General features: G+C 40.3%; 1 protein-coding gene across 1 annotated transcript; it reads left to right on the top strand.

The window, feature by feature from the left end:
- The first annotated feature begins 5,642 nt into the window (after positions 1-5,642).
- On the top strand, positions 5,643-12,151 carry LOC143106946 (solute carrier family 2, facilitated glucose transporter member 11-like). The gene is made up of 12 exons (XM_076271447.1): positions 5,643-5,693; positions 6,836-6,934; positions 7,543-7,703; positions 8,194-8,318; positions 8,460-8,589; positions 8,816-8,964; positions 9,226-9,413; positions 9,818-9,928; positions 10,715-10,816; positions 11,090-11,165; positions 11,429-11,556; positions 11,926-12,151. Exons 1-12 carry the CDS (start codon positions 5,643-5,645, stop codon positions 12,109-12,111), a joined length of 1,506 nt encoding a protein of 501 aa, XP_076127562.1. The 3' UTR covers positions 12,112-12,151.
- Positions 12,152-12,503: the final 352 nt, after the last annotated feature.

The following is a 12,503-nucleotide window of genomic DNA, read 5'->3' as shown; positions in this document are numbered from 1 at the left end:
TAGGCAAGTCCCTCCACTCGGCGGCCATTTGACAACGCTTTTTGGGCACTCGTCGGGCATCCATTTCGGCAGAAATGCGCGTGCGCAAGGCTCCAGCAGCGAGATCACAACACATGATTGGCACGATGTCTTCACAACACACCATATGATTGGCTCAATGTATTCACATCACATGATTGGCTCAACGTATTCACATGTCGACGTTTTGCCGAGGAAGGGGTGGGATATATGTAGACAACGGCCATATTGGCGTGACAAACTAGCCCCATGCATTTCTATGGAGTATTTTTTGAGTGCTGTGTCTCCACATTAGAAAGTCTCTGGTTATATGTGCGTAGCATCTCTTTATGGATTTCATAGTGGATCTGAAGTTTGTATTTACGCCATTTTCTTTCAGTCTAGTTCCTACGGTGGCGCATTGCATTCACATCACAAAAAAAATACTATATACTAATAAAATATACTATATACTTAAAAAAAATCAGGTTATCTCATAATTATGAGATAATTATCTTGTAATTACGAGATAACTATCTCATAATTACGAGATAATTATCTCATACGAGATAATCATCTCGTAATTATGAGAGAAGGATAGGATCCGTGCTGAGGATCTAAACAGCCTTTCAATAAAAGCAAGCACATATTTCCTACTGATTTCCTGCTTTGAATGACTTTCGTACTTTGAGAGATTAGCATGTCTTTAAGTGGCATGAAAAATAAGCCTGTCAAATCGCCAACAACCCCAAAGCAAAGAATAAGCTTCTAGGCTACTCTTAAATAGGTAAATGGACTGAAGTTGGCTCTCCATATCTACTTTTATTGTTTGTGATGTGAATGCAATGCGCCACCGTACCTACACTCTCTTTTTAGTTGTTTAACCGCTGGATTTTGCCTCCATGGTGCTTCCTGTTTGTCCTTAACTTTCTTGAATTGTAATGGAGCAATATCATCCATAATGTTTGCCATTTTTGCATTGTGTGATCAAATAAGTCTTATAATGAGTCTGACAGTTGACTTGATGTCTGTGAAAGTGCTTGCTCAAAGACAGCACTTGTCTGATCATTTATGATTCTCCTATTTACCATCATAGCTCTGTTTTGAGTGTGTGGGGACATAGACACCTCAAAAAACACACAGAAATGATCGGATAACACCAGGTCTTTAACAGCTGTAGAGACATTGAGACCCTTTGTGATAAGGTCGAGGGTATGGCCGAGAGAGTGTCGGCCCCTGTACAAGCTGTGTTAGGGAGAAAATATTGATTAGTGCAATTAATTCCTTGGCATATTTTTCAGGATTATCCACATGCAAGTTTAGATCCCCTGATATAATAAGACAGTCAAACTGTATGCAAATGGCTGATAGCAGTTCACCTAGTTCTTCAAGAAAACTTTAGCTGAATGTTTTGGAGGCCTATAAATTGTCAGTAATGAAATCTGAGGAGAAGACTTAATGCGTGCACACATATTCAAATGAAGTAAAGTCACCAAATGATGACTGATTGCACTGAAAAGACGTCTTGAAAATTGTCGCTATCCCCCACCTCTTTTATTTGCTCTGGTAGCACTCAAAAAAACTGAAATTTGGGGGAGCTGATTCGATGAGACTAGGAACACTGTTTGCTTGATCTAACCATGTCTCGGTTAAAAGTAAAAAATCAAGGTTGTGTGTGCAAATCAGATCATTAATTAAGAATGATTTGTTTCAAAGAGATATTTAGGAGTTTTAGTTTTGCTGTAAGTGTTGGGGAAATATGATCCACGGGGGAAATCTGAGGTTGTTGTGGTACGGGTAGGAGATTTGACTGGTTTACCCGGTAAGCTCGATGCATTTGTCTTCTTGTCAATACAGGAATAGAGAATGTCATGGGCTTACTGGGTCCCTACTGTCAGTACCATTTATATGGCAGGGACCCTGTGAATATCATATAATTGTCCCCTGCAGCTGCCATCAGTATTTTCCACTGCACATTCCGTGCCGGCTGAGAAAATGAACTAAGAGGTTGCTGCTGCTTAAGAGATCTTTCTGAACGGGGAGGGCGAGGTGGTGGAGGTGATCTGCGTTTCTTTGGTGCTAAAGATCTTGGGCTAGTAAAACACTGCATGGCTACTGGTTAGGGATGTAACGGTATGAAATTTTAACCTCACGGTTATAGTGACCAAAATGATCACGGTTTTCGGTATTATCGCTGTATTTTTAAAAGTGTGTTCAATATGTTCAGAAAGCACTGATAGGCCTACACAAGCTGAAATAGTTTCAAAAAGTTTGACAGTGTTTACTATGTTACAAAAATATGGGCAAAACCTTATCAAAAGTTAACTGGGGACGCTGGAACTCATTTTCACCTGCGGGTGCTCATAGTTGTTACTGAGTAGATGTGATCCATTTATTCTGATGCATTTTAAGGTGGCCTATTGCTACTGGAGAAGGGCATATTTTCATTCACATTCATAGGCCTACATCCTGACTGCCGAAATTAACTTTGTGACTACATGATACAGTGCACGTTTTGCGGTGAAAATGTTCCGCCTTTTAAAAGCAGGTGTAGCCTAATGCGAATCTCAGTTAAATCCATCAATTAGACATTAGAATCAGTAGGGTACCAGTTTTGTTTCATTGTACCAGGCCTACTGTATGTCAAAAGCAGGCTTGGATGAAGCTGGGAAGGATTAAACACACGGTTTCCACACCGCGGTAATCAACAGTGATAATCATGATATTTGAAATGAAAACGGTAATTATTATCGTCAACATTTTTATCCCGGTTTATCATTATACCGGTAATCATTACATCCCTACTACTGGTACAGTAGTCTCTCCATTCTTGCAGGGAACATCATGTGCTTGGGTGGGGATGGTGATGGTATTTAGGGGATCCTGTGGAGTTTGATTGGGTGATGGGATGATAGGGTGGGGATAGTGATGGGAGATTAGGGGGGTTTGTGTGGCCTGGGGAGTTTGATTGGGTGGGGAGTTTGATTGGGTGTGGGGGGTGATGGGAAATCAAGGAGGTTGGGGTTGAATATTGATCCAGAGTCTACATCTGCCTGCTGAGGTTCTGGGAAGTTTGTTGCAGACGCTCCGCTTTCAGCAGGTATTCCAGTAGTGTATTCCATGTTGTTGTGTCTTTGTGGTGACAAGGAGTTAACGGAGGTGGTATTGGTGGGAGTGGTGTTACAACATGACCCATCCTTTCTGATAGCCTCTCAGTAGTTTTGATAGGTGCTATCTCCTCATGCTCATTACATCCATTTGTTTGCTGAGATTCTAGGGAGTTTGACGCCAGTGATTGACTTGAATTGAATTGAGTTATTTCAGCAGCACCCATCTTATCTTTTCCAGTGGACATGGCTGGGCATTGTTGAGCAGGTTGTTTGTTTCTCCAAGGTCTGCATTTCAGTGGAGGCTAGCGGGTGGTTACCAGAGGGCCCACAGCAGGGGGGTTGGGCATATCTCTGTTTCAGCCAGTGCAGAGGGTTTTGGTTTAGCTGAGTCATCAGCTTGTTCCGTCTGCATGGCTACTGAGCGCTTATCAGAGGCTCGGCTCAAGGTTGGCAGAAAAAATGTTGGGTGCAGGAGAGAGAAGTGATAGTTTTCGGTTAAGATCTTGGTCCCAGTCCAACTCAGCTCCGTGCTATTTGGTCTGAAATATTCCCTGCGATTCCAGAAAAAGTTAAAATTGTCAATAAAAGCCATCCCAGCTGAAAATCATGTTTTTGCGAGCCAGGTGTTTAAACTGAATAGTCTGGTAAATACAAAGCTTCCCTTTGCTGGGAGTGGGCCACTAATGAAAATTTGTATTCCAAGCTCATATAGGACCGAGAAAAGTTCCTTGAAATCTTCTTGGACATACAGCTGTTCTTTGTAAATGTCATTTGCTCCAACATGCACAATGATGCGCTTGATAGTTTCATATTTTGACACCAGTTCTGCAAGTTTGTTTTTTGACACTGAAGCATTTGGGAAACAACATACAATCATCCTTTCCCTGTTTAAAAGTCTCACAGCAGAGTCGCCTAGAACGAGGGTTGTGGGATGAATAGGTGTCGAGTGCTGCTTCTTGCCTGTGCCCATCTTTCTATTGTTGTGGTTAGATCGCTGCCTGCTTTGGGTCTGTTCCCTGGGAAATTCCTCTCTTACGCTCTGGAGGAATTCAAATCTGTTTCATAGTTTTAGGGGCTGTGGGTTTCCCTTAGGACCACAAGCCCTGTAGTAGTCTGCTGATCTGTCTGAGGACTGAAGTTAACATCTGAGTTTACTGGTGTTAAGGTAATTACAGTTCTTGTATTATTTTTTTAGTTTTTTGGTCTGGCACCTTGCCTGTGCCAAGGCTCTGTACCCACATTTTCCTTTGTGAGGTTGATGCATTCATAGGCTCTAATAGCAGTGATATTAGACTGCTTGGTTACATTTAGGGTATTTCCAGTAATTGCTGCACTCACTTCATGAGATGTCTCTCGCAGTTCATCCGTCTTTGATGGAAGGGCATGCATCTTTGATTCCAAAGTGGAAATCCTCTGTTCTAGCTCAGTACATTTTCGGCATGATCTCCTGGGTCTGGCCGGAGGAGCGCATTTGGTTTTATTCCAACTTCAAGGTGACTTGCCGTTCAGTTTTTGCTCATTGACTTAGCTAGCTCATGTAAAGTAAAAAAGCTTCAGATTTAACTGGTTTCATTGTCTTTGCTAATCTAGCTTGTAAATGAAATAAAAGAATGAAAAAGAGTAATTGCTAAAAGGATAGGTAAAGCAGGAACAGTGTGAAATGCATCCTACGAGCTGAGTAGGAGGAGGAACTTTAGTATAGTATAACTCAATAGTATATAGGCCTTAGCTAAACCAAACACGTTTACGTGTATTGCTGGGTGTATTTTTTCATTTATATTTTTGTTTAACACTTCCCTTAAATGTATGCCCTAACTGCAGTTACGGGACAAAATACTATTTTTATTATTTATAGGAAGTAAAATGCAGCAAAGTGCAGTAGGCCTATGTAGCATACTTTTTTCCAAAATATTGTATTTTCTGTATATTAAAGCTGCAGTTGGCAAGTCTTGAGGGAACTTGTTTATAATGTTTGCAACTCTCATGCCCCTCCCCCACTACCACCGAGCACCCTCTCATCGAGTTTGTGCTCGTCAGTGCGCACTAAACTGCACCAGACTGTGATTGACAGTCAGATCTCACACAGCCCTGCTCTGATTGGACCAGAAGAACCGGGAGCTGTGGATTTTTGCAAAACAAATAACAGGTAGGTGGAGGTAGAAGTGTGTTTTTTTTTCTAAAACCGGCTGATTTATGTTGTTCTTTCGGAGCATAGTGTCGATTTCAATGAATATGATCAAAAAAATCACTCGAACACTCGAAGTACAGTTTAGCCTGGGTGAACCCAGACAAACTTGTTAAAATTTGAACTGATCATAGACATACTATGCAGATGACCCTAGGGGAAATTTTCTTTCCATATAATTTGCAATTTGTATGCTGTTTAAGTTTGGGTCAGACTCAGAACAAGAGATTGATTGTGTTGTTCTGTACATAAGAGGCACAGCTAGACTTTTTTTCTCACAACACTCAAATATTAGTAGGCTACAAAAGGAAAATTCATGAAAAATGAAAAAGTTCAAAGAAAATGGAGATATGATGGAGAGGGAGCCTTTGCTCAGAGATATCAAAGAAAAGCATGTGCAAGTTGAGGTAAGCCAAATTTCATCAAATTTTCTACAACATAATCCATATTTTCTATATGATATAATGATGAGATAGCATGAGACCTATTATTATTGGCTGATGTAAAGGAGACATTTCCTTGACATCACAATGTTATGGTTATTTTATATTTCCATCAATAGTCAACTCATCTTTATACCTGCAGTTGTACTCCACATTGGTCTTTGAATCCATGATTTGTTACATGCCATCATACAACCCCAAAACAGAAAAAGTTGGGACCTTGTGTAAAATGCAAATAAAAACATAATGTGATAATATACAAGTCTCATAAACCCATATTTAGCAACAGAAAGGACATAGACAACATATCAAATGTTGGAAATGAAAATTTGACTATTTCATGGAAAATATATGTTCATTTTGAATTTGATGCCAGCAACATGTTTCAAAAAAAGTTGGGGCGGGAGCATGCTTCACTGCTTTACCTTTTCATTTAACAAAATTCTGTAAATGTTTAGGAACACTGAGGAGACCATTTGCTAGAGTTTTGAGAATGAAATGTTTGAAATGAAATTTCTTCCCAATAGAGGATTTTAGTTGCTCAACAGTATGGGGTATTCGGCTTAGTCAGGTTTTTCATTCCATTATGCACCTAATTTGACAAATGTAGACTGCAGACAGGCCATCTTAGCACCTGGATTCTTCCTCTATGGAGAAATACTATTTAAATATGTGCAGAATTCCTTTAGGCAAATTTGCCATTTTCAACATTTGATATGTTGTCTGTGTCCTTTTTGCAACTAAATATGAGTTTAAGAGATTTGCAGATTATTACATTCTGTTTTTATTCACATTTTACACAACGTCCCAACTTTTTTCTGTTTTGGGGTTGTAGATTGCTCAGAAATAATAAAGGTCTATGTTACACCCTAGATTGCAAATTGTATGGCAATTGTATCTTGATCATCAAATATTTCCTACCTATCATATAGGCCAATCCTCTGGTGGTGAGAGGTATTTCCCTGACCACTGCATTTGCTTAAATGTATGTTAGTATTGACTTGCAGTAACTTGTATTATGATCACTGCATTTACTTAAAAACAAGCCGTCAGTGTTGCATGAACTTTGTCTTGGGATTGAATCATTCTCTTCTGTTTAGTCTCCTAGCAGAACACTGGTTTTGGCTGCCTGTGCTTCTTGCATCGGAGGGACATTTCAATATGGATTTAACATCTCTGTTGTAAATGCACCCACTAAGGTAAATATGTTTGGGATATCATTTTAACTGAGATTGCTATGGTTAATATTTTCTCTGTCATTTCCTGATTAAATCAAAATTCCTTATAATTGAAAATGATTGGATATCGTAATCATTATATCATATGGTCCATACATCATGCATCAAACATATATCATATTGTGAATGATCACATATGATATATCACATATACACTGTAGGTCTTGAAGCCAGCCTGGTCTCAGCACATGCTCTGCAGATAGCCACTCCATCAATACCCATGCCTCCTGTGGCCTACCCTCTAATGCATGTCCAATAGCCATCCCTGGAATGTCTCAGAAGGAGCTCCACCATTCCTATAGGGCAATTCACACAACCCTAATGTCCATAGTGTGACTCCCCGTGCCTGACTTGGCCAATAGCGACGGAGTCCAAGCACATCCTTAACCATAATAACAGCCTTCGTCACAGACTGTCACATGAAGTAGACCTGTTGAAGGTCAGACTTTGCTTAGTCACAGGGAAGAGGCGCGTGACGCACAACTGTGCTAACAGCAATTCATGGTCTGATGTATGGACTTTGGTGTTCTCTTATCCAATAACCCCCTTGTCTGTCTGTGGTTCCTCAGTATGTGATGACATTTATCAACCAGACATGGATGGAGCGATACGACACGGAGATATCAGAGCAGCGGCTGACACTCCTCTGGTCCGTCATTGTGTCTATTTTTACCATTGGTGGACTTGTGGGCTCGTATGTTGGTGGAGCATTGTCGATCAAGTATGGAAGGTATTGCACAGTCATGTTTTATTCCTCTTTCATAATGACCTTGATGAGGACATCTAGGCTATTATGTACAGTAATAGGCTACAAATCAGACACATAAGATGTAGCTGCTGTAATCCAATTTCCAATCCAATCTAACATTTGAATTGCCATAAAAAGAATGTGACACCAAGGTCTGTTTATTACAGTATTCTCCTACAGGTAACGCCAACTAGCTAATACATATCATTCACTTTTATTCAATCAGTTTGGTTGCTCTTTGGAATTGTAGCTCAGTTTGACAGCAGGGCAGGTACATACTGCATGAGTGTCATGAGCAAGTTAAATCCATGGTGTTGGATTCAAAATATTATTTTGTCCACAGAAAACACATTAGTTGGTGAATGAATTTGAAATTAATTTTTGACTGAACTTGGTAATGAGTGGCAAATTATCCTAGTCCTTGTGATACTGCTTCTCATACTCACTTTGTTCTGTTATTGTTTTATTATAGGAAAGGGACATTGATGATGAACAACATATTTGCTTTGCTTGCAGCTTTTTTCATGGGAATAAGCCAGACTACACATTTGTTTGAATTGCTTATCATTGGACGTTTTCTAATTGGCATAAATGCAGGTAATTATTCAGACAAATTCAATCAATGCAATTGTCTTCATCAATGCAAAATATTTTTGGAAGATAACAAAAGCTGAAGGAAAAGTTTTGGAGTTTATAGGAATTGGCTATTCTTGAGAAGTCTGTCCCTCTGATGTACAGGCATTGGTTCATGTGTCCAGTCCCTCTACCTGGGAGAGATTGCCCCTCGTGCGCTGCGTGGAGCCATGGCCATGGGCACCTCCGTATTCATCACAGGGGGCATTTTTGTGGGTCAGGTGGTCGGACTGCGGTAAGTAAGGACCAATGGGTTAACTGACCTCTTGGATTTGGTAAAAGCCAGTCACACTGAATTGACTCATGGACTGATACACAAGACTGATAAGAGCAGCCCACAAAAACATACTGCAAAAACATCCTTTGTGCATTCCCCCATGTGAAATACATCACCCATGCATGACCAGGCAACGGTTCTGTTTTTAATCTACCTCACTAACATCAGCTGACTCTTGTTGCAGTGAATTATTGGGGGGAGAGGAGTACTGGCCCCTCCTGTTGTCCACCACCTGCATCCCAGCAGCAATGCAGCTCCTTCTTCTGCCCTGGTTTCCAGAAAGTCCCCGTTATCTACTAATAGACAAAGGGGACGAGCGTGCGTGCGACGAGGGTAAGGGAAGCTATTTCTATACTGAGTCTTCTGTGTGACCAGTCACTGCACGTGGAGTTCCTTGTGGTCGTGTGTACGCTGTCTAGAATGCGGTCTAGTTTGAGTTTTTATAAATGAATGAGCCATTGCAGTAAGCATGGTTTTGTGTCAAAGTGCTCAGAACAGTAAACACATTTTCATTCCTGGAACATAAGTGAAGAGAATCTAGTGAATAAGAACTCATGAGCCGTGGAATGTCTGCCATCTTGTGTTTCTGAACAGCACTGAAACAGCTTCATGGTGCAGATCAATACCACGGAGAGAAGGCAGACATTGAGAGGGAGAGACTTGATGCTCTTGGAGTCAAACCTAAGAAGCCCTGGGAACTGTTCCTGGATCAGAGTCTCCGCTGGCAGCTCCTCACAATCATTATCCTAAACATGTTCCAACAGCTCAATGGCATCAATGCGGTGCGGTTCAGACATATCAGACTCAGTATTATAACCAAGACAATGGTGTTGAGACATAATTTAAGTCATTGTGTACAGGACTACTGTAATAAATCTAATTTTCATGTTAAAAAAATGTCACAGTACTTAGTCCTGAAATCGTATATATCTGTTGTATATATGACTGCATATAAATATCTGTTGTGGTAATATACGGCAGATGTTGAGTTTAATAGACTGGAGTACAGTTATTATTATTCAAAATGAATGAACATTATTACTGTGTCTAAATCACTAAACAGGACATCACTGGGGTCAATGATAAATATAATAATTTCTCACAACTATGTAAGAATTGAATGCAGCTCATACAGCAATATGTCTTGTCTTTAATGTAATTATTTTATTGTGATTTCCTGTTCCAGATCTATTTCTATGCAGATTATGTGTTTTCCCAATCAGGAATTCCAGAAAATAAGATACCTTATGTGACACTTGGCGCTGGATTATGCGAGCTTTTTACTGCTCTTACCTGTGTAAGTCAACTTATTTTAGTAATCTAACAATGTTAGTTAGTATGTTGCCAAGAAGATTGTTTGTTGTGTAGTGACACAGCTTCTCTGACATGAACTGTGACAAAATCTCAGACTTAAAAAGAGATGATTATGGAAGGGTGAGTACATGAAGGGGAAAAGTGGTAAGAAGGAGGAGATTAGTTTCACCTGTCCCTTGGGAAATGTGGAATTCAGTTGGCCAACCATGAGATCAGATGACAGATGCCAAAGGAAGATAAACGTGACAATCATGAGTGATTCATGTTCCACAGTAATGTACCATGAAGTAACTGTTGCTTTTCTTCAGTAATAAGCATAATTTCTTGAATTTCCCCTGGGGATCAATAAAGTATCTATCTATCTATCTATCCATCTATCCATCTATCTATCGAGTAAAACAATTAATTAGTATCTGCATGAAAATCCGCAAGCAAAAAAGACCGGATGCTTCTTTCCCGAGGTCTCAGAACGGCCCATGGATTCATCAAAGTGGAGGTAGACTGGTAAGAAGGGTGTCACTTTTCGGTGCTCACAGTCCAGGACCAAAGGGTCAGAGAGACTGGCTGGGCTACTTCAAAGAGACTAAACCCAGGGATGACCGGAGCACTCAGAGAACTTTTGAACTTGTTTTATTGTGGTGCACAATCGACTGACGTTTCGACGCACTGCGTCTTCCTCAGAGTCAAGAGGACTCTGGAGGTAGACTGGCATGAGCGGGTGGCCAGCAGGACTGTCATATGACATGATATAAGCTGTTGTGTCTTCCAGGGTCTGCTGATTGAATCTCTGGGCAGGAGAGCACTCATCATCGGGGGATACTCACTGATGGCCTTCTGGTGCTTCTGCTTCACTCTGGCTCTGACTTTCCAGGTGAGTCATTTCACTCTTACGGCTCTGTGTTAAAAGAAAGATTTTGAAAGAGACAGAGAGATTTGCTCAGCATGAATAAACTACCAGCATTTGCTGTATTGGCGAGACCCATAATTAATCATCAGTATCAGTGATGGAGTTATTTTACAATCTTGAGTCCTTCTCTCTCTATCTATCTATCTATCTCTCTCTCTCTCTGTGTGTGTGTGTTTGTGTGTGGCAAACCATGAGCAATGGAATCCTAAATGCTGGATAATTCTTTTGTCTCCTCAGGATGTCAGCCCATGGGTGCCGTATCTCAGTATGATCTGTGTCTTCGCTTTCATCCTCAGCTTTGGCTTGGGACCAGGTGCAGTCATGCACTAAAATACACTTTAAGTGTTTTTTTCTCTTAGTACAAAAAGTGTACTAGATTTAGTTCAGCCACTGACCTCACTTTAAGTGTATTTTAAAATACACTAAAATCATTATTTGTGTAACATTTTTCAGTTAGTTCAACATCAGAATATAAGCACAACATGTTTTAGCCCAAATGGCAATCCCAAAACAAAAACATAATGCTTAGATAATGCAAGGACACCAAATGTGAATATTGCCGTATCTCTGATTTAGGTGGCGTCACCAACATTTTAACTACAGAGCTGTTTACCCAAACCGCACGCCCTGCTGCCTATATGATCGGACTGTCTGTCAACTGGCTCAGCTTCTTTATCATTGGAATGGCTTTCCCATTCATTGTGGTAGGTGCATACAGGGCAGGTGTTTCTTGTCATTGTGATGCCTTCATGGTTTCTGTATTTGGCCTGAACTGAAGAGCGACTTACAGTAAATATCACTATGATCACAGGTCTGATTTGATCAGCCATGTTGATATTTAAGTCAAATCACAACCTCACATGTGACAAAGTGTTCATATCCTTAGAAAAAAAGACCTCAACGACATACAGTATTGCTCAAAATATTTGATTTGAGAAAACAGCTTGTGATTTGTTAAAGTCTAACTGATATAACTGAATTAAGGATTGTCATGCATCATTATGGTAATCGTAATGTTTAATCTGTTCTTTTGTTAACCAAATAGCTAATAGGCTTCTATGCTTTTCTTCCAGAGTGGGCTAAAGCAGTACTGCTTCCTGGTGTTCTTGGCCGTCTGTGCTATGGTGGCCATCTACATATTCCTTGTAGTTCCAGAAACCAAGAGCAAAACTTTTCTGGAGATTCATGCTGCGTTCCAGTCCAAGGGTAGGAAAGGTGCAGACGGGCTTGGAGCATCACTATTGTCAACTTCTTTGTAAAATTAGCAATTTCACTCATTGCAAAGGGGACTCACAATGATGTAACCAATGTCTTTACTTGTGCGTAGGCCTACTTGTTTGGTTATCGTAAAAAAGTTATTTTTTTCATGTGATCAAGAAATAAAGACATGAACACTGAGAATGTCCTTTTTTAATGAATGGTTTAAATGGTTCTGTAAGGAATTACAGCTCCCATGATATACAATAGGAGATCTGCCATTACAAAATCACTTGCTACATATAACGGTGTGTACTGCTAGTATTACGGTCCAGATCCTGTGACATACTGTAGCCATACCAGGTACCAGTTTTGCTAATGGCAAACCAAAAAAAGCGAATAGAGTCGAGGCGAGTTGAGCAAATACCTTGCGAGTGGTTTTGTTATCAAACGT

Source organism: Alosa pseudoharengus, unplaced genomic scaffold, assembly GCF_046254945.1.
Source record: "Alosa pseudoharengus isolate Yale_2024_CS ecotype anadromous, Long Island Sound unplaced genomic scaffold, YU_APseudo_1.1 YU_APseudo_1.1_scf_6, whole genome shotgun sequence".
In the NCBI taxonomy this organism is placed as follows: Eukaryota; Metazoa; Chordata; class Actinopteri; order Clupeiformes; family Clupeidae; genus Alosa; species Alosa pseudoharengus.
The sequence above is the reverse complement of the archived record's forward strand: the minus strand, read 5'-3'. Positions and strand labels throughout refer to the sequence as shown.